At 36.7% G+C, this 23,294-nt stretch overlaps 1 protein-coding gene across 1 annotated transcript in view; it reads left to right on the forward strand.

Moving 5' to 3' along the window:
- The window catches only part of LOC141440360 (cell adhesion molecule Dscam2-like), a 62,181-nt gene extending 39,561 nt beyond the window's left edge, over positions 1-22,620 (forward strand). The window contains exons 19-32 of the mRNA XM_074104868.1: positions 2,050-2,184; positions 2,812-2,964; positions 3,575-3,704; positions 4,467-4,651; positions 5,929-6,108; positions 7,115-7,312; positions 9,023-9,223; positions 9,618-9,778; positions 10,527-10,719; positions 12,260-12,374; positions 12,931-13,085; positions 13,948-14,061; positions 20,885-20,962; positions 21,400-22,620. Coding sequence (XP_073960969.1) covers positions 2,050-2,184; positions 2,812-2,964; positions 3,575-3,704; positions 4,467-4,651; positions 5,929-6,108; positions 7,115-7,312; positions 9,023-9,223; positions 9,618-9,778; positions 10,527-10,719; positions 12,260-12,374; positions 12,931-13,085; positions 13,948-14,061; positions 20,885-20,962; positions 21,400-21,428 — 2,027 coding nt within the window. The 3' untranslated portion in view covers positions 21,429-22,620. The remainder of the gene's footprint in view (positions 1-2,049; positions 2,185-2,811; positions 2,965-3,574; positions 3,705-4,466; positions 4,652-5,928; positions 6,109-7,114; positions 7,313-9,022; positions 9,224-9,617; positions 9,779-10,526; positions 10,720-12,259; positions 12,375-12,930; positions 13,086-13,947; positions 14,062-20,884; positions 20,963-21,399) is intronic.
- The last annotated feature ends 674 nt before the right edge of the window (positions 22,621-23,294 follow it).

Below are 23,294 nucleotides of genomic sequence, written 5' to 3' on the forward strand. Positions count from 1 at the left end.
ATGAAATGACTTTTGTTTTATTATTTCTTCCGAAGTTCTCAATCTCTATGTTAATTTGTTCGGAAACGTAATTATAAGGGTTTGGGGTCGGTTTATTCTTTCGAAGTGTTTCGGTCGCTGAGCAAATGTTTGTGGACCATTTTCATCGTCTTTGCGTTGAAAAATATTTACTCTAACAAAAAAAACGTTCTCCTCTTTATGATGCTTATTGGGTTTAAAATTTTCTGAAATATTTTGGTATTCGCTACTTCTGAAGTTTTGATTTAACGCCTAAAATGACGACATTGTCATTTATCTGTCTGTCTGTCTGTCCCGTCCGTCCGTCCACGGCTTTGCTCAGGGACTATCAATGCTAGAAAGCTGTAATTTTGCACGGATATATAATATGTAAACTGTGCCAACAAAATGGTACAATAAAAAACTGAATATTTTTTTAGAATACCTCCCATAGACGTAAAGTGGGTGTTTTTTTTTTCTCATCCAACCCTATAGTGTGGGGTATCGTTGGATAGGTATTTTAAAACCATTAGGGGTTTGCTAAGACGATTTTTCGATTCATCGATTTTTTGCGAAATATTTAACTTTAAAGTGGATGGGTGGAAAATTTGGAAAAATTCAGGATGGTAGTAAGTATATCAAACTTTCAAGGAAAACTATAATGGCTAAGTTTGCTTGAGAATTATTAGTAGTTTAAGAGTAAATAGCAGCCGAAGGTATAAAATATACCTAAACTTGGAAGATTCCGTATAAAATAAAATCCTTTGAAAACTTAATTTTTCCGTAATGGCTACGGAACCCTATTTTGGGCGTGTCCGACACGCTCTTGGCCGGTTTTTTGTTTTTGATTAAATACATACTCTTTTTGTTTGGAAATAAATCATTGCGTTTTCTTGAAATATTAAAATCAGACTTTTACAAAAATATTTATGAATAGAATACCTTTGGTTGATACCGCAAATATTAAAGTAAAACTGATTCTTATCCTCAGACAAAAGTTCTATGATTTTACAGCTAGACTACAACATTCTTAAATATATTAAGTTACTACAGTACAGGGCTGATTTCCACTGATACTTCGGCAACTGCGGTTGAATCTTGTAACCTAACCACTAAGTTAACACAATACCGCTTAATCCCTTTCTTTGCTGACGTTAACTTTAGTATTTTTCATTAAATTTAGACTAAGTTGGACGTTTGAAGCCAATACACTTAACTTTATCTAGAAACAGCAGTCATGATAAAAATAGATGATAGATTTTTACAGAATCAAATGTCTTTCACAGTGAAATGATGAGATACCTGGCGGGATCTTGGAAATAAAATAAGGCTATTTTTTAATTCCCACGAAATCTAAATCAAGTTTTCACCACTTTTGAATGGTAATTTTGAGTGATGTGATTAAAGTAGGTCCAGTAAATCTTGGTAGCATGAAATGGCGGCAAATAGCAGCGATATTAGTAATAATTATACATTTCACAGATAAAAAAAAACTGTCACAAATGTGGCACACACGAGCGCCCAACACGAGCGCCCAAACATTCGTTTCTTGCGCAAAATCAAATTAAATGTAACACCATGGATTTATTCTTAAAAGTATTCATCATCATCTCAGCCTATATATGTCCCACTGCAGGGCACAGGCCTCCTCTCAGAAAGTAAAGTCTTAAAAGTATTGATTATAATTAACTCAAAATTTGACCCAAATTCAAACCCTAAAAATGATCATCACTGTCATTTACCTCAACGCGGATATTAATGAGGAATGGTACAAGTTCCTCTTCTGTTATTTTGCCCTTATCTTTGTAAGGGTTTTCAATGTTGATCACGTATTTGTGGACTTATCGTTATTCCATTTTCATTTACATTACAGCTTGCTGGACTGATTATCAGAACTGCCAGAACGAAGTTTACATTGCCAAGTCTATGCGTTATATGCTATTTATTACATTTCACTAATATCGACATTGAGTGGAGTAACATCCAACACGATAGCTTCAAAACACTAACAAAGGGTTATTTTTATCCATATCCATTTTTCACCCTAAACAGCACCTGAAGAAGGCCCAACGTCGGTAGAATGCAGTGGGGTCACATCATCAGCGCTACGAGTCAGCTGGCAACCAATACCACCCCACAAACAAGCCGGAGCACTGATCGGCTACACCGTGCTATATGCAGCACAAGGTAAGGCACAATGAAACATTTATCGTCATTATCATTTTCACCATCAGCATCATCAATATCATCATGAATATTGTTCTCATCATGATCATCGACAGCTGAAACATGTCCAGTGCTGGACGTATGCCTCTCCCAAAGAATGGCAAAAGGATCTGTCCTACGCCGCCCATATTTTACAAACTCGTTTTCTCTTCACATGAACATCAAACAATGAAATTAACAATTCAATGAAACAGTCTATGAAGCATTAACAAGCATCCTTTTAGGGAATAATTTAAATTAGTTCAAGAAATTAACCTGAGTGAAATCGTTCACACAACGTACAGTAGCTACAGGAATCTTTAAACAAGTTAAATAAATAATTCATTGAATCAGGCACTGAGGTTGAGTTGGAAACGCGTCAAAGTAATGTAGTGGTCATAGTTGGGTTTGTGTGATTTCGTGCGTATTCTTACAGTGTAGAGAGGTGGAGGAGCAGCTGCATTAACACATTTATTGCATAAACGTAACTATCGTAAGGTCGAGGGTGAGCAATGTAATTGTTCATTCATTGATATTCCAAAATGTCCACGAAATTTGAATAAACTTCGCATGTTCTATGTAACATCCGAACATTATGTAAATCATCAGGTTGGCAGTGGCACAACGCGACTTCCCTAGTGACGGAACTCCGACTGCAAAGCCTTTTCAAGTTCACCAACTACACAATAAAAGTTGCCGGGTTCTCTAACTACGGTCTCGGACCCTTCTCCTTTCCTATTGTGTGCGCAACTCTGCAGGACGGTAAGTTCCAAATTGTTTTATGAAACTTCGCTATTGTCAATGTATCGAGCGAGGAATAATCTAGAGGAAAGTTGCGGGAAGACAATATTTAACAAGTTCTGCAGGCAATAGGGATAATGTTACTTTTATAGTTGCTTGCTACTTTGTAAGTTTTCTTAGTTCGGGTTTCTGTACATCAAAATGTAATAGCGGACCTTTTATATGATAAATTTTTTGTCTTTCCGACCATCTGTCTGTGTGTCTGTTTGTTTATCATTCAAGGTTGTTATTCTCAGGAACGAGTGGAGGTGTCAAGCTAAAATAAGTAATTTTAAATTGGTACAGTCGAGTTCATAAACTTGTAAGCGAAAATTTACTGTACCTACTCACTGCTCAAATTTTTATTTTTTTGTTACAAAACTTTAAATTTAAAGTTCATTGTACTGGATACAGTTAATCTTTTTCAAATTTTAATTAAATATGATGCTCATCTTGACACAGTCTGTTATCTTACATGATTACCATCACAGTAGAGCAGTCTCTACAGAATAAGAGCTTACCTGGTGATAGTTAGAAACATCTATTTTTAAAAGCTTTTAATAAATACATTACTAAATGTGTGTTTCTTTAGTGCCGGACGCTCCCGCTGAAATCAAGTTGTTATCACAATCTTCTAACACTCTATTGGTCAGTTGGAAGAAGCCAAACCAACCGAATGGAAGATTACTTCATTATACGATATATTGCAAGCCAACGGCCAGGTAATAATGTTGTTTGATCGTGTTCATCAATTGTCACTATCACTATCATGTCAGACATCGGAATTCAGGTGGTAAAATTTTATGACAGATAAGGAGATCTAATATGCTCAACTATCAATGGTGTTTTTTTCCATTTACACCCCCAGTTTTTTAGTTAATATGTTTCTTTATAAGTTTTATATTGAAGACGGCGATAATGTTTAATAATTATAAGATTATTTTTTAAATGATCACCAATTTTAGAGCACCTACCATACGAGAAAAGAACTGAGTAATAACTTTCTGTTGTTATATTTTTACAAATAAAATTTGAAGTGATCATTAATATATGGGAAAAATATCGTTATAGACTACCGTTTTACGAAATCCCTACTGTAATTTTTTAACTCTTAAATACCGGTGCCTACACACGCAGGACTGCTTTTTAATCGTTGAAATTTAGAGAAGAAGCCTACCAAATCGTTTGCCAGACGTCTCAGATGCCTGTCTAGAAATGTCGACCAGTTTGCTGAAATAAAAGCAAGATTGTATTAAATTTAATATATTGAAGTTTAGTCGCAATAAGAACTAATTATGTTAAAGAACAACGTTGGTTATTTTTAAGCTGATTCAATTGCTGTTGTAAGGAGCTGTTGCTGTACAATTATGCGCGCGCAGCGATGAACCGAACAACCAGCCAAAATGGCTGCCACACAGCTATGTGTCACGATATATTGGGGTTCTCTTCTGGGGATAATGTCTAACTTGGATTTCTTTTTTCAGCAACGACGGACCTCAGTCCTACCGGATAGACTCCCAGCCTACCACGGACGCTTATGAGAAAACTCAGACGATGGAACTGAAAGGTCTGACCGAAGGACGACAGTACGACGTCTGGGTGACAGCTAGCACAGCCGTCGGCGAAGGGCCTGAGAGTAGAAGAGTTACTAACACTCCTTCACAAAGAGGTAAGAAGAAGAAAGAGTTTAGTGAGAACTACTGGGCTAGTGCCTTATTGCTCTAATTAGTGAGATTCTTTCATTTGTTTTAAGCATTTATTTAACTTGCCCTGTTTACTGGGTCAAATCTTACAAGTCCATTTTGGCCCAGTTTCAGTGGTCTGAGTGGACTTGAAATTTGGCAAATCCGGTGATAGTAAGTTAATCTGGTAGTGATGGAAGACCTTAACGGTTAATGGTATCGACTTCAAATTCGGTACGAAAATGTAGTTTGGAAGACAATCGAAGTATAGTCATCAAAAAGTACAGTCAACAAATTTTTTTTTTTTACAGAACTTACTCATAGTTCATTCGTCGTGTAAATGTGGGTTAGTGGCACTCCAACATAAAAATCAAATGTTTATTGTATATATTTATTGACTTGGTTTGATCCTATCATGTTTCCAGTATCATTCCTTAGAGAATATTATTAGAATACATTGGAAACCTAGGAACGCAAAGACTCGCTGTTCACGTAAGAGTACTACTTAATATTAATTTGGAACACCTGAATTTCAAAACAACATATGACACTTGTTAACTACTTGCGCCAATTCTGAAGTTTAATCATTACGGCTGAAGACTTGTTAACTTTCTGGGAATTTCTGGGACTTAGGAAACGAAACACTAATTGGTGAAGTTCGTGTCAATTACCAAAAGTGACGACTTGCAAGTTTTAATTGTTACTTTGCCAATTAGATGATACGAGCCTTAACTTAAAGGTAACACAGTAGACACGCAGACTAAAGTCACTACCTTTATAAGCTACTAAATGTTGTAACAAAGATATCTGTCAAGGAACTTCAGATTCGATTTTTAGTTTCGTTCCGTTCCTATATTACCGTCACTCATTTATGCGTTGGTTGCCTGTCACACAGGTTTTAGAGCAAATCCGTTGGAGCTACAGTCTAAAAAAATTCGCAATATAAACAACTGTTTTAAGCTTCATACAACTAAGACATTCCAAGTGCATTTACCTACGAAACAATTCAATGACGTATGTGAAACTCTGCAGGCCCCCCAGTTTGAGAAGAGTCTTTTTCCATTAGAGACGTACATAGTCAGATGATATGATTATTACGATTTTTTCATTTTTCACCGTCAATCAGTAGCAGAGTCAATATAAGGAACACTTCGTGTGAGGGTCCGATTTGCATTTAAAACAACACCTTTTCCCATTGTTGATGATGATGATGATAATAATGATGATGATGATGGTGATAATGATGATAACCTTTTCCCAACAGTTGTAGCAGGTGTGGCGTCACTGGGAGGTGAAGTGTCAGTAGCCGTACGCAACTCCCTCCTCTTGGAGTGCCGTAGTGTTGGAGCCCCACCTCCGAGGACTGTGTGGTATCACAATCAGAATATCATCACGCACCATCCGCGGTTCACGAGGAACAGGGACGATAGTTTGCTGATAAAGAGTAAGTAGACGTTGCACTCAAGACATGGCACGCTGTCGCCATTTATTAGCGGCGCTGGCAGCGCGAACAGTATCTCGCAGAAAATCTCCTCTGGTTCGAGCTTTGCACCAGATAAACTCGCTTCTCGAATTTACCCCTAGCTGTGATTTGTTTGCAAGTAGATGGTTAGAAGTGTGTGATGAATGTTTGAAGTTCTGCGAGAAGATGGATGTACGGTCTTCTTCTGTGAAATACTAACTAAAGTAGGTAATCTACCTGTTATTTTGTTTCTATGTGTATTCTTTGTGTAACTTGTATCTGAATTTCACAGTGCTTTGGTTTAAATGTTATGCTGTGAAATGTAATAAAATAAATAAATGACGATTATTATACTAAACGTACATAAGCGAAAAGGGGAAAAATTATAATTCAATTAAAGGGAAAAGTTTTGGGTTCAGTAAGACCGGGTGGCTTTTATGAAACGGGATAGTTTGATTAAAAATTCCTATAAAATCTGTCATCCTCAAGATTAGCGTTGACGTAAATAAATGATGGAAACATGGACCAAGAGTTAGATGATTGAGTTTGAGAATGAAACTTGTTGAAATAAATAAAAAGAAATTGTAGATACTTAAAAAGACTACTGAGAATAGGTACAATTCAGTAGTCTTACCTAAGAATACAATAAAACATTATTCTTTCTTTCAGTCCCTTTTCCTTTCAGTTTATTTGGCATAAAATATAAAGTAAGTAAGTCACAACACAACAATTTTATCAATACGATGTTGCAAGTAGGACTATAATGACATAGCATAAAAAAATAATTATCTATAATTATTGACACAACACACAATAGTCATTAAAACTATATCTGCACCGATCAATAAGATACATTTTCAAAGAAATTAGGAATTCAGAATAGTGTAGAAGTTTATTTCCCATAGCAAATGATCGTGAACTTTTTCAACGATATGACTATAGCATAATTGATATCCGGCACAATGTTGTATTACCTTGTTTTTCACAGGTATTGACCAAGCACTAAGTGGAAACTACACCTGCTTAGCCAAGAACCTTTACGGCTCTGATTCTGTGGTCTACCACGTAAAGGTTCTGCCTCTGCCAGACCCTCCAAGCTTGAGGGCCACTCCGTACAAGGACTCCCTTGTAGTGCAGTGGGATGAAGTGAGAGCGTATAGCAACGATTCGCTGTCTTATGGGATAAGTAAGTGCTCTCGCAGCTACAAGCAGACAGTGTATTTGCAAACGAAGTTAGTTAAAAACCCAACATGGTGGGCAATGTTGAAGTGCACAGATCCAAACATTACGGGACAACATTGCCCACAGTCACAACTTTCAATTTATTAGGCTTTCTATTATCAAATATTGGATCTAATATTCTAAAATTCATGTTTTATTATAGGAAAATAGTTCAAACTTACTTTTGGTTATCTTGTTAAGTGTTACTTACATTTTAGTAAGCACAAGAATTTAATCGCAAAAACATGCACTGCATTTGACAAGTTGCGACAAGCTACCGAGTTAAGTTAGAAAGAAATTTCATTCATTTCATATAACTACATTCCATATTTATTTTCCCCTTAAAAGAATAATAGTGTGTCCATTTCCCAAAATTTCAGCACCTTAATAGATTTTATTACAAAGTTGCCTTTTGGGCAAAGATTCCCCTAGAAGCAAAATTGGCATATATTTCGGTATTTTAGAACAAACTAAAACAATGTGTGGTTTCTCTGATGTTTTTTTTATTTCTTATTTGTTTGTAATGTTTTATTTTAGCTATCATTTAAAGCAATCCTATTATAACAAAAATACTTAAAGCTGAGTTTAACATTTTATGAAAATTAGTATCAGGAAGTTCGTAAGCGTCTCGTCGTAAAAGAAAACTTTTAAGCGTCACAATAAAGACAGGTACTCCTCCTAACTTCGTCCAAAAGCTTGTTTTTATAAGCTTTTATTCAACTTCACCTGTCGCAAAATCGGTAATAAAATCTTTTTAACTCGTGTCAACAATTTTCATTGTGAAGTTTTTCTCATTATTTTGTTTCTCAATGGAAGCATCAGAAAACATCATTTTCATTTAACTTATTTGGAAAATAAAAAGTTGCTCACAAGAGACGCCATAAAATTTCAACAGCACAGTTTCATTTCGTTATTTTCTTGTTCGACTGTACCTAAGTACCTAAACATTTATAAATCGTTCACGTAAAAATAGCTCTAGGTAGCTGTCTTAAAATGTAATATGTTTCAATTCGCTAATTTGGTACTAAATATAATATTTTTTTTAACTTGCTCGCTAATCCTGCCGTTAAACAGCAGTGCTTGCACTGTTGTGTTTCGGCGTGGAGAGTAAGACAGCCGGTGAAATTACTGGCACTTGAGGTATCCCATCTTAGGCCTCTAGGTTGGCAACGCATCTGCAATCCCCCTGGTGTTGCAAGTGTCTATGGGCGGTGGTGATCTCTTATCATCAGGAGACCCACTTGCTCGTTTGCCATCCAGTTGAATAAAAAAAAAACACATCAAGATCTTGTGATTACATCTTTAAGAAACACTTAAACCCATTAGCTCATAAAATATCATAACTATTATAACGGCCGGGACTTATCACGAATAACGAAACGTGTAATAATTACCTCGACCGCATTGCAGTGGCCGCAACGTCGAGATAATTATTACTCATTTCGTCAAGCGTGATAAGTCCCGAGTGTTGTAATAGTTATCAGCTATTTGTTTAGTTGACAACAATTTTAACATTAAAACCTTTGTTTGAGATTGACGTCCGCGTAATATGATGTCGTTAAGCTCATTACAAGACACCGATCTCTTAGACTCATACACATTGTTTATCACATCAAGTGAACTCCACACTGCAACCACCAGTATGGCATAACTTTCATCCACTTTCCATCCACAGCCTACAACTTAACCTGGAAAGAAGGTGATGGGCCCTGGCAGGAGGCCTGGCCAGTGGCTCGTGAGACCCGCCTACCAGGAGTTCAGCAACACACGCTGGTTGGCCTGAAGTGTGGCACCAAATACTCTGTGAGGGTTACTGCTACTGACAGTGTTGGAACTTCTATACCAGCACAAACTGATGTTAATACTTTAGGTGGAGGTAAGGATACAAAAAACTTTATAGATAAATAAATCATATTATGTAGTTTATTTATTCACAGGTACTGTATACACGCAAGTGTGTATATCTATTATTTCAATAATTCATAGAAGGTCACTGTCAAAACTAAATGAACAAAAAACTCTTCCTCGTACCCTACAACGTGTCAATGCATGTGATGAGTACGGAAAAACGATGCACTTATCTAAAAATAGATTAACATCGTTTTTAACTTCCAGCCGAGCCCCTAGTCTACTTACCAGATTCAATATGCCATACTAATTTATCAATCATATTCTGTTGTCGTTCATTGTGGCGTTCTAAGGGGGAGACCTTCGTTCAGCAATGGACGTCTCCAGCTGATGATGATTAATTATAACCGCCTTTCTCCCAGCACCAGTTCCACCCCCCTCCACTGACTGGCTCTGGAGCAACGCCACTCACATCTACATCCAGCTAAGCGGCTGGGACGACGGTGGCTGTGACATCACCAAGTGGGACGTTGAATACCGGTCGCTTGGTGCTAATATGTGGCACAGAGCGGAGAATAGAGCAGTAAGTACTTGAAGCAATGTCATCTACATACACATAGGGACTGGGAAGATGGTGGCTATGATGACATCAAGTAGCTTTTGCTGACGCTAATGTGTGGCTGTGGCACAAGGTCAAAAATAGAGCAGTAACTTCTTAAAGCAATGTCATCCACATCGACATTGTGACAATCGTACAATTGGGAACGTATCTAAATTATCGTTTCTATTTTAAACAAATGTGTCAGAAAATAAAGGATTAAAATTTTATTGATAGGGTTAATCTATATTTATGTTATTGAAATCTTAAATTACATAATAATATCACTCACTCACTTACTCACTTTTTGTCTGTCCCTGACTGAATGCTCCTCTCATCCACTCAAAGGTTTCACTAGTAGAGATCCCTTAAAGGGATAAGTTCCCCTTTGTACATATATCTCATTGTTTGTCAATCGTGTTTGTTTACTTATTTTTTATAATAAAGAGTTTACATTACATTAACATGATATTTAACAATTGTTTTGAACTAGTATTGGAAAGTATTGACAACTATTTTTTTAAATAATTTATTGTGCAATCATGTCACATTTCATCATCCATATCATAAGTTTGCTTACTAATTAATTCTTCGTTGCTATAACATGCCGTTACTATGTTATTTCTTAATTAGGTACTTTTTCTGGTATATTATTTGGTAAGGACTGATTTAAAGAAGCCATTTTTTTTAAATAGCTGTTTTAGTGTTAGGTGAAAAATACTGTTTTCCCCAGCCCATAGATCTGAACCTTGGCTGGAGCTTCTACGAAGGCTTGTACCAAGCGCCTCCGCTTCGTGCCATGCCCACGTCATACGCGGTCGGATCTCTCACTCCCGCACACTGGTACCAGCTGAGAGTGACTGCGACTAACGATGCTGGCGTTGCAGCAACCATTTATACTTACCCTACGAAGACCATTGAAGGAGGTAAGCTATATAAAATACGCAAAGTTTTATTAGCATCATTGAGTGGCTTTGTAGATATCCTTATCAATAAACAGGAAGAACCTACTTTTTTATGTAACGAAGATCTGTCAAGTTGGCAACAGGTAGTGGTAGAGCATTTGCAGTTAATTTACCGTATATTTACTGAGAGTGTGTCCTGGAAATTGTCTTAGATGCAAGCAAAGAGCTTTTTAATTAAATTTTACTGCCAGATACTACCTATTCTTCCCCTATTCATTTTGTCATAAGGGCCTAATACTAGATGACGGGGGTGCACTTCGCGGGCGCATGCCTGTGGGTGCGGTACAGGTAAAATCTGTTAGAACAGTTAACCCACTTCGGTAGAAATCTACCAAATAAAGTTTAACATCTCAAGACCTAACGATGCATCTATGTCTATCCTATCTTTTAATCACAAAGCCACTGTGTAAGAATATAAAGATGTTAAAATTCATATTATTATTGGGAGTAACTTATCCCAGTATTCATCATATGTTCAACGAAATTTTAGATAGGTAATTGACTTCAACAAAGTTTGTCAGTAAACGGTCCTCAACTACCGAATTCTGAGTAAATCCAAATTAACCACCGAACCTTTGAACTTAAACATAATTATACAGAGCTATTCAATCTTCCAAAGTAGAATATACCAATAATTTCCCTTTAAACTTTAATTAGAAATCTGACAAGCGCAGCCTTTTCATCGATATCATTTAAGTCGTAACGTTTGACATTTAATCTTTTAGGATTGAGGACTTTACTTAGTTTCAAAGTGCTTAAAGCAAGCTTGGAAGTTCGTATCCGGAGTTAATAGCAGCCGATGTATCTACTTAAATTGTTTCAAGACTTTGATTTGTAGATACAGAAGTCGAGACATTAGAAGTTAATGTAGCGAATCAAAATTCACTTGCAATAAAAACGTCACTTACAATAAATTTGCAAAATTCACTCACAATAAATTTGCAAATTCAACACACAAGCTTGAGTGAAAAAAGTCGCCAAAATTCTTATTAGAAGTGAAGCAATGTTCAAATGACCGTTGTTAAGAAATGTAAATTTTTCATATCTGACTTTGTTAGTAGGAACCGGTCGAAATGTTCTGGAGTTGTTACGTAATTTTACTCGTATGTATAAGATATAATAATGTTCGATTGTTTGTTTGTTATGCTTGCATGCTTAAAGTACCTACTGAACTTATCGTGATGATATATGGAATGGAGATAGTTTTAAATCCTGAGAAAAATATATTTGTATTAAAGATTTAAGGAAACCATAGCAGGACCAACCCTATCGGATTCAGTTAGTTGCAAGGTATTATATCGTGTGTACCGGTATTAGTGCTATTAACAATAATATTATTTTAATGTTGATAACAAAATAATTTTTATTTTTGACATTTTTGCATCTTTTTTTTATTTTTGATTAATTTGTATTTTACAGCGCATTGGCGTTTTAACTGTAATGGAGTAATTATTGAGAAATAAATAAATAAATGATAGTGAAAAAAATGGATTTGTTGCAGAGGAAATTGGACCTCCATCAGAATTGTTCGACCTGAATATGCTGGTAATCATCTGCAGCTCCATTCTCCTCGTCGTCTGCATTTTGGCCTTTATCTGCATACTTTTTAGAAGACGGTGAGTGCCGTAGTTTATTTGGTCTTAAACTATTGTGATTTTCCCTCATAACTATTACAACACCCGGGACTTATCACGCATAACGAAACGATAAATAATTAATTGAACACGAGTAGACCACGACCACTGCAATTTGACCGAAACGTCGAGATAATTATTACTCGTTCCGCTGAGCATAATAAGTCCTGAGTGTTGTAATATGAGGTTCGTTATTTGGCCGCAACCGTAGCTAGCTTCACTAGCTTAAGAAAGGTACATTGTCATACTTTTAGGCAGTTTACAAGTCGCATTACTCATATCTAGAGTACGTGAGTATATATAAAATACCATAAACCTAACAAATAATATTACAACGCCCAGGACTTACCATGCTTAACGTAACGAGCAATAATTACCTCGACGTTTCTTCCACATTGCAGTGGCCGTGGTCACGAGTAGATTTAGTCCCAATTTAAATATTGTAAAAGTTAACAGTGAAAATCCCGAAAGTTCAAAACATTATAACTTATCAGAGATGGAATAGGCAATCAGTTACAATATTGCACATTCCATACAGGCAAAGTTTCTCCTCCCAATACCGCCACTCCATCGCCGAAGACGTAAAATCCCGCAACGAGAGCGTGACGTCACATTCGGAGCACAAGGAGCGGTATGCGCAGACGCCGCGTATTTACACCTCGCCTGTGCACAATAGGAAGACTAGTAAGAATGGTAAGTACTCACGGACTCAGTGACTTTCGATATGCAATGTATTCATTAGACTCACTAAAAGCAAAGCATAACACCAGTAAAAAGCACAAACACGAAAAATTTACACAAAGTATTATAGGTACAGTATGGAACCTAACGATGATCTTTTACTTAAACAGGTGATAGTGTTGCTTGAACTGAACAACTTTCCCCAAGGATTATAGGTCGAAAAACGAAAAAAAAATTCAGACTCCCATACAAAATGTATTGGTTAGCTGACCGACTTACTATGGAAAGGCGAAAAAAAAATCGTTTTTCGACCTTTATTCCTTGGAGAAAGTTGTTCAGTTGAAGCAATCCTATCACCTATTTAAGTAAAGGATCATCGTTAGGTTCCACCCTATATATTGTATGACAGACAAAAATAAAAGCAAAAAATACCTAAAGTAAACGTGCAAGTACTCGACACGCTAATACCTAATAGACGACACCTTGCCGTCATCTCTATTGCTCATGAAATAAGATTAAAGGTGCCAACTATTGGGATAGTAACGAGGACTCGTACGTTTACCTTACATTTACAAAATACAACGTATTATCTTCACATAAAATTGATCACATTAACACACATCAAATTGAATCACATTAAGGCTAAGTTCAGATGAACGCGCGTGACCATCATGTACGAGTGAACAACAGCATTGATTTGTTACAATCTCAAACCGCGCGCCGAGCCAGCCGCTCGTCACCGCGCGTTCAACTGAACTTAGCCTAAATATATATGTATGTGTGTTACGTGATGTAGACTTTGTTTACCTACCTTTAATGAGCAACATCACAGTCTACTGTAATCTCTGACTTCATTGTTATTGTTTCCGTACAGAGATGTTCGAGATTAGCCCGTACGCGGAGTTTGCATTGGGCTTCCGAACCTTCGACCACGTGGAGAACCAAGACTTGCCGAACCGACTGCCCAGCCGGCCGCGTTTCGACACCGGTGAGTATAGTACTTCATCTTTCATAGTGAGAATTGCTAAGGAATGAAATTCGCTCCCATCGTCTGTATTTTCGGATGTTGGATGTAACTGAACCAGTGAGATACAGTTTTGGCCTCATTTTCAGTTTTCAAATTCATTCATTGGGGTCAATCACGACGAGTGAGTTTTATCTAAAGAAAAGGAAGAAGACTCCACTTTGGATGTAGTTAATGTACGACTTTTTAATGCACGCTTAAATAATGCACGGCCTGATAATCCGTGCTTATGTGCACGAATTATCATGTCGCGCATTATCACCCCGTACCGAACTAGCAGGGAACCAATAATGTACGCGCAATTAATGTACGACGTGACAATCCGAAGCATTATGCACGCTTAAATAATGCACGGCCTGATAATCCGTGCTTATGCACGAATTATCACGCATTATCCGAACTAGCAGGGATTACGCGCAATTAATGTACGACGTGAAATCCGAAAATGTCATCCGATTATCATGCCTTACGATTTCCATTGACCTAACGAAACCGGCCTAACCTAACCTAACCCGGCCGGGTCGTTTCTGCTCCGACTATATCGATCTCGCTCGCTGCGCTCGCTCGATCCGCGGTGAAAAATGTCTATTCATTCGAATCGATTGAATTCAAATTATCACGTCGTACATTATCACTATGTACATTATAGCGCGCGCAATATTTTGTACGCCCTGATAATGCGCGAGCATGATAATCGGAAGCAATAATGCTTCGGATTATCATGTCGTACATTATTGCGCGTACATTACGAGTTGTACATTATTGTTTCCCTCCACTTTTAAATAAAAACTTCCCTATTAGAACGCTACACTTAACGAGAACTTACCATCCCGCATCCACTGTTGGCTTGAAATTCTCGTGATGTCGATCCATCCACTGACAGACAAGCCAACGCTGCATCTTCCAGTTCGTAAAAGTCATGCCTGTGAAGCAGACCTGACAAACAATCATACAAATACATAGTTACAAATATCTTACAGACCACAGGTTTTCAAAACTAATATAAAAAAATAAGTGAAATGCAGCATAATTATCGCAATTCTCATGTCGTATCTGTTTAACATAATTATTAACTATCACACTAAGAAAAATGTGTGCAGGATCTTATCAATGTACCAAAAGATATAGGTATCGAACCATAATTAAATCGCGGACAATATTAAAATGCCAATTTTTTCAAATTCATGCTATAATTCTTCCAGTAACTTCTCAAAAATCAGTCAATCAGTAAATCTATGCATTAATTTTTAACTCAAATACGACGTTCTAATATCCCAAGCCCCATCTATTAACGTGACGCAAAATCTACTTTATTACGGCGTTCACTGAGCAAGCAAAATTCATAAACGACGGAGGGCCTATTTATTACTTAACCGCATTTACATTTTGCATTTAGGTGTGTGAATATAATTACGATCATTTGAATACACAATTCTATATTATTAACAAAGCACAACCCAAACTAGAAGGCATTGGTACTTAAAATTTTGCACAGAGTAGGTACTGTATAAAAAATCCTATCCTTATACAAAACAAGTCAATCTAACCTGCCAGGTGGTCAGTTTTACCACCTGCCAGCGGTATACAGCCTAGTTCCTACAGTACTATGGATAGATTTAAGGACGGACGGACGGGGTAAGACGTAAAGGCCTAGTGGTGACATACCACTTCTTAAGCAAAGGATAGGGCGTGGGTTCAAATCCGGAACCGCATGTTCGATTTTTCGAAATTCATGTACGAAGTTACATTCCAAATTGGAAAACATTAAGAGAGGAACCTGCACAAACTGCGAAGCAATTTAATGGTGATGGAGAAGTTCGCAATACATACCATCAGCCTAATAAGTGGTCTATCAATTTTTACACAAATTCCTATCGAATGAATAATACACGTAATACAGTAATACCCGTAATACACGTCCATTGGCATTATTGTTTTATGGCATGCAAACGATTATCAACTTTAGGGTGGTAGACTACATATTTGGCTGATGGTACCTACTGGGCTTGCGTGGGAACAACGACCCAAGCCCTCTCAATCTTAGAGGAGGCTTGTTCCCAGCAGTGGGACATATATAGGCATTAATTTCACCAATTTTGTTGGGGAGTTGTTGAACGTTCATCTTCTCACTCAAAGTAGGTACGTCATCTTTCTCATCATACTTTGATACATTCCGTTCTCACGCTTATAAAGCTACAACAGCACTAAAATGACACCCCTATAATTCACTGACAAATAGACAATGATCCAAACTCAATTTCATCCGTGCAACAAATCATAATCCATGCGGAACCGTCGCATCAGTATGTATGACGCAGCGCACGCAAATCAATGTGATAGGCAGAAGCCATCTGCCGCAGTTGCTGTTCGTTTCCGGATTGGTCGAGCCAGCGAGTCTGACAATGGAGTCCCGAACGCAACGTTGTCACTCTAGCTCAGTGCGGATATTCGGGAAATGGAAGTGGCTAGGGGACAAATTAAACTTTAAGGATGTCTTGTAGGCTTTTCTAAACCTCGATTTAAGGCTTAAACTGACAGTTCTTGTATGGATCTGACAGGACTTAAGACCACTTTAACCTAGATTAAAAAGCCTGCAAGTGCACGTAAATGTTTCGGCAGCTTCCTTGGACAAAAAATTAACTTAGCAATTCAAACAGGGAACGCTGCCAGCATGTTCGAAACTTTGCGTAAGGGGTCTGGTTTATACAATTTGTTTTAGTTTTAGTTCTTTTTGTTTTTTTTTATCATATTACATACCAACTATGGTCTGGATAATATCAGCGTCGGGTTACCTTCTGTGGCCCAGAATGCTGAGCGGATTTCTTTTTCATAACATTATATTTAGATATTTATGAATCCCTACTTTTACCTATTCGTTATGTTAGTTTTGAAATAAATATTTCTGACTTATTTCTTATTTCTACTAATTTTGAGCCGTACACAGAAAAACGTATAATATAGAATATAAAGAAAAAATAAATGTAGAAAACATACTTATTTTGAGTTGAGCTTAGCTAATGTTTGTCTCGCTATCTGGGTTATCTAATGACAATGTTCATTCAATGCGACTGTCGTCTACGCATAATAAATATCCACGTCTGAGTCTCTTCCATTTTCATTTACATCACAAAACACCGCCTCAGCATTCACTAGTATTGCCATGTCGCGCTGAAATATGAGACAGTCTCAATTTATAGCGGACCGAAAACCGGCATTCGAAACGAAGATGTCTTAATTGAATTTTATACTTCAGGGCCCGTAATTAAATTTTGAGTTGGTTAAGTAGATTATTATAATATTTTGGGCTGATGAGTGAAAGTTGGGCGTTGTTGTCCCAAACATGTTGACAATGATGAAGTTCTGGGCGAGTTTTATGACGGGGTAATTTAGTTGGATCCTTTTTGACGACGGTACGATTTGCGTAATTGCAGTAGCGGCTTAATGTTAAAGTTGATAATTGTTATGCGGGCACTCGTCGTGGTAACAATACCTAACAATATTGCCTACTTTTTTACTATGACTATGCCATTGTTCAATTTTGCCCGTATCACAATTTTTTTTTTCTAAAAAAGCTGTGTCTATAATTTGTGTGGTGTCGTAACAACTCGATTCCCGCTGGGTTGCCTAAATTTACTTGTCACTAACTGCCAAGGTGTCGTATCCAAAGACATATCTAACTCATGCTTTACATGAGTTAGATATGTCTTCATTCTCCGCGGGTTGTCTAACCAAAAATATTCACTCCACGCCACTGGATGCCGCAGGGCGTAAAATGTTACTATACTTATTGTTAATTCTATCTGAACTTGCAATATGACATGCAATAAACAATTTTACATTATTCCAAATTATAATATGTTTCAAGTGCTATGTCGCTCGAATGATAAAGTATTCCTTGTTTCGAGTAAACTTAATCACGTATCAGAGTGGAACTATTGTTACTAATGTCAATGTCACGTGGACATCCTCATACATCTGCCAAAGGAATCATAGTGAAATTGACCATGAAAAGGTTCCACTGTAGTACATGATTCAGTTTCCTTGACTGTACATGATTGCCCATTTATATAACAGTAGTATGTACATGGTTATCTAACATGGCTTCGAAAACAAAATCACAACAAAAACTTTCGAATTCGAAGTCACAGTCGATTCCATTCCAGTTGCGATGTGCATTGCTCACTCTGGCCGTACAGCCCTGAGTCAGCTAAAACAGTATTCTAGCAGAAATGCTGCAGAACTTTATCATTATCATAGTGTAACAGGAACCTCCTATACTGCGCTTGCCGATCCGCGATCTCCATTCAAGAACTTTTCAACCCCAACGGCCATCTGTTCTCCGTGCTATTATGGCCTGCCCATTGCCACTTCAACGAGCTTACTACCAACCACCAACCACCAACGAGATGGACGCATGACCTGGTTAAAGCCTGTTCATGGTGGATGCAGGTCGCTTCCAACCGAAGCAACCGTGGTTGTCCAACAGTGGACGTCCTACGGCTGATATGATGATGATGACAAGGAACCTTAATTAAGAAGGTTGATGCCTATAACTGTACAATCGTGCTATTGTTGCCTTAAACTCTTGAATAAGAATAATTCAGAATGAGAGTAATTTATTGTCAACAACTGTGTACAATTATAAGATGTTATAGTTTAAATAGCGCCAAACAGTTTATCCATTTTGGACGTGCAATATTAGTAAATTTTAAGTAAGTAAAAAGTAAACTTAATTAACTTAAACGTAATTTAAAATTTAATAAACTATTTGTAATTTTCACAGAAACTTTAGGTTGTAGAAACATTTGGTTAGTAACCATTCTTTTAGTTTATTTTTTACTCCGTCATCATAATGTGGAAGCGTAAGGTTCACAAAAAATCTATTAAGCTCAAGTTAATGAAGTGCTTTCCCTCGCGATATTTTCCTTCTCTGTAAAGTTGATACACTTCATTCTTTTGGATGAAATACCTACTTAAGAATTCTGAAAAAGTTAGAGGTGCGAACCGTGTATTTGAACCCACGATACTCTGCTTGCCGTAGTCTACCTAGGCTACCTTGGTTTTTTGAATAAATTAATATTATAAACCTGTCGTACCCAGAATAAGTATTCTTAAAAGAAACATCGGGACATTCGACAAGATTTATCTCCGCCTGTTTCCTCTGGGACTTGGCAGAGCTCTGGACCGGACTTTATGTTAATTAAATCAACTTTTTATTTCAAAGTTTTCATTTACAAATTGAAGATGGTAATTAAAATTTGAGCTCTTTTCGTTGTTGTTATTTCCCATTCATTTATTGTTGTTAACTTCTTATATGTGTTTGCCATAGTTTTTAATAAAGTTTAACACTAACTACCTAAGTCGTAAAAAATGTATTATATGCAACGTTGTATAAGTAAGTCAAAAAAATCTCGATCGTTTTTTCTTACGATGTTTGCCACGCTCACATTGTAACCCACGCCACTCTCCTCTTCTGTCCCCTCTTACGCAAATGTTGCGTAAAGTTTGATAAAATGAGTTTAAATAGATTCTAATCACAATATATTTAAGTAAAATTGCTAAAAACGTTGAGTGTTGTATTGTTACTTTTCAATAATATTATTATCATTTCACATAAAAGTTAAATTGACTTTTAGACAACAAAGTTTTCTATTTTTTTTCTATTACTTATTTTCAGTATTTTTGGTCGGCCTTTTAGTAGAATTATTTTTCCCAAATCTTAAATTTGCTAACTGTTTTATTTCCCAATTATCAATTTACTCCGAAACCACTTTTTTTTCTCAGTATAGGTATTATCTTGTAATATAGTTTTATAGAACACAGTAGGTAAGCTTGGGTTTATTTTATGAAAGTTCCGAAAAATATGGTTCAAAAGAAGATCATGAGTTGGGAAATTAAACACTTTAACGTAAGAAACATGGAAATAATAATTCGGCGAAAAGACAGAGAACCCTTATTTTCATAACATTGTGTTGTGAGCATAATTGAGTGTGAGCATTGCTTAATTATTTAAAAAATAACATTTACCGTTTCATCTTAGCTAAAACTTAATTTATTACCAAAATATTACACTTTTCATTATTACCTCATAAAACATTTCCATCGTGTTTTACATTAACATTAATCGGCTTGAGCCCCTTAAATTTAATACAGCCTATTAATCTTGATTAATTAAAAGATAAAATTAATGACTTCTTCCATTTAACTAAGTTTTTCGTCTAAACTAGAGCTTCGGTTTAATTAATCCGTCGCGGGGATCCCGGGGGTCTATTAATTGATTGATCGTTTTGTTAGAACAATTAACCTTTTTGCTGGCGGGGGTTGGGTACCATTGTAATTGAGAAAGATTCGTGCTATGGTATGCTGCATGTAAGTTGACAATATAAATAGTACGTATTAAAAAGATAAAAATAAATAGGTTTTCGCAGTAAGAAATATCGGTCAAATCGACCCCGCACATTAAGAATAATGTGTACCTACACAATATTAATATTTTGGACCATATAGGTACCTAAATGCTACTTAATAATAAGTAATTTATTTCATTTTTATTTACAACAAAATACAAATTCTGACATTTTAGTACTAGTAATTTTAACTAAATATTTTTTATCTATTATCTTATGAGGTAATTTATTACTTAAAACTATTTGTTTTATTTTTAAATAATAAACCAATGTATAATATTTTGTTCGTAACAGTTTGCGAAATTTTTCCTTTTTTTTATTTACTTAATACCTAAATAAAAAGTGAAAAGAAAATGTGACACGATAATTTTCATCCGCAGAAACCAGTTTCCAGACCAGATCAGAGTCTGATGACAGTGATAGTACCTCCAAAGCCACCATGACAGCAGTTCCAAGAAGTAAGCCCATTTTTTATTATTATGAGTGCAAAGAGATTGAGGCGTGCCTACTTAGTAAACAGATCGCATTTATCCTTATACACCAAGCTCATTACCGTGGCCCTTTTTTTCCTGAAAAGTGACAAGGTAATTAGATCGAGTACACCGATCTGGGACAGAAACAGGGATTCTCATTCACCTGTGCACTCAGTCTAATTACCGTGTGGCTAGTATGGGGAAGAGTAATTCGACTGGTGCACAGATGAATGATAATGGGCGATATAGGTACCTATCTTAGCCGAAAGCTGCAGAATTTACCCAGATGCTAATTTTACATTTGTAATTTCAGCAAAAAACATACCTATTTAACCTTTTGTTTGACTTTGCCATAATTTTCAGAACTATTTTTTTTTGTGTTTTTTTAATTAATTAATGTATTAATTTTTAACTTATTTCAGGACACTGCCGGACGCCTCATCATAGATAACAACAAAAGCACTGAATTGTTATGGAATAGAATGCAAGGTCCTTAGCTTAATAATACAATGGACTTATTGCCTAACCCCTTATTTCACCATCTATTGATTAAATTTATCCGTCAAATAAAATTATTCAGTGGGTGGTGAAACAGCCCCCTAAGAATTGTAATTAGTTCGTCAGTTAAATTACCCGTAAAATATTGGACACGTATTTTTTTCTTTGGTCAATTAAACAAAACATTATGAAGATAATAGCCAGTTATATGCCAGAAGATAAATTTTTATGCACGGTGTGACGTCACGGCTCCCCTTTGACGCGCTTAATTTTTGTGATTTTTTGTTTGATTGACAAAAAAAAATACATATGTCCAATTTTTCCTGACAATTTAACTGATTTTTCACTCATGAAACTACCCTCACTGTCGTCAGATTTCACTACGGGATGTAAGCTGTGATTAACTTTAATGAAGTCCCGATATTTACTCCCGTAGCTAATGTCTAATGTCATCGTGAATTAAAGCTGTCAATGTCCTCAGGCTTCAAGAGACCTAAGGCCTTATTGCTTATCGCACCTGGACTGATAGACCTCAGAGGCCGTATTGTCTGACGTGTGGGCACTCGCGACCATATACCGTCTCTTTCTGCTCTCATCCTTTACCGTATGACAGAAAGAGGCGGTGGAAACCAATGTCACTTAAATGCTTTTGACAATGAGGCCTTTGACCCATAAAAGACAGATGACATTTCGGTTATTCAATTTAACAATAAGGTAAAAGATATGTCTAACCAAGGCTCGGAACCGGTTTATAAAATAGCGGTAAATACCGGTTTAACTCCGAACTTTCATAAGATCGCCAACGTTTTTAAGAACTTGACTATAACCTAAATAAACCGGTTTTTATTGTTCTAAACCGGTTAATCTGACAAGGACTTTATGGAAATGTTCCCTTAAAAACCGGTTTAAAAATAACGGTTTCGCGAACGAAACCAAAATGAAAAGGTTTTGCGCCAAGAACATGATAACGGTTTGGAAATTAAACCGGTATCCAAGCCTTGAGTCTAACTGAATAACAAATTTATCAACACATAATAAAGCCCGGTTCACAATTATCTGTCGTGTTGTGTCGTGACGTATCAGAACGGTTTCAGTTTCATACATTTTATATGGTTGCATTCACGTTTATCTGATGCAGTGTGTTGAGAGGGAGACGGCTTGTGTTGGTCGCATCACAAGCATAGTGAGAGACAAAGAGCATTGACATAACATGACAGATAAATGTGAACCGGGTGTCGGCACGAATATGAACTTTATATCTCTATGGTCAGCCTGGATTCGCAATTATGTCAATTCTCATGTCCGACAAAGTCTCATGGATGATAATAAAGAGATATAGTGATGTACAATTATGCTCAAGCATATTACTTTAACTTTAAGATATCTGTGTAACGCTACTAGCACCACAAATGCACCCGAGAGCCACATGGTGGTAGGATCCTCTCATTAGACGGGTACACCTGTTGCCATGAGCAAGACACAGACCGGGGCCCGAGGGCCCCATGGTTCCTCCGCCTTCCCCAAAGAACCCCCTTACCTCCATAGAAATGCAATGTTCTTTTCATCTATATCTCAATATTAGTACGAGTATTTCTACTCGTTACTCAGTTGTTACACTTTACAAACACTCACCAAGTTAGGGGGGAACTTAACCATCTGCTTCACACAAACCAATACATACCAAGTTAGGGGATACTTAACCATCTGCCTCGTACAAACCAACACTTGATTCTAATAATTATAAACCATTTTTCCTTTCATTACAACCGTTCGTGTCTCACATTCAATCCTCACCCGTCCAATTCTATCTTAAGACCCC

The sequence above is a fragment of the Choristoneura fumiferana genome, chromosome 22, assembly GCF_025370935.1.
Source record: "Choristoneura fumiferana chromosome 22, NRCan_CFum_1, whole genome shotgun sequence".
Lineage (NCBI taxonomy): Eukaryota > Metazoa > Arthropoda > Insecta > Lepidoptera > Tortricidae > Choristoneura > Choristoneura fumiferana.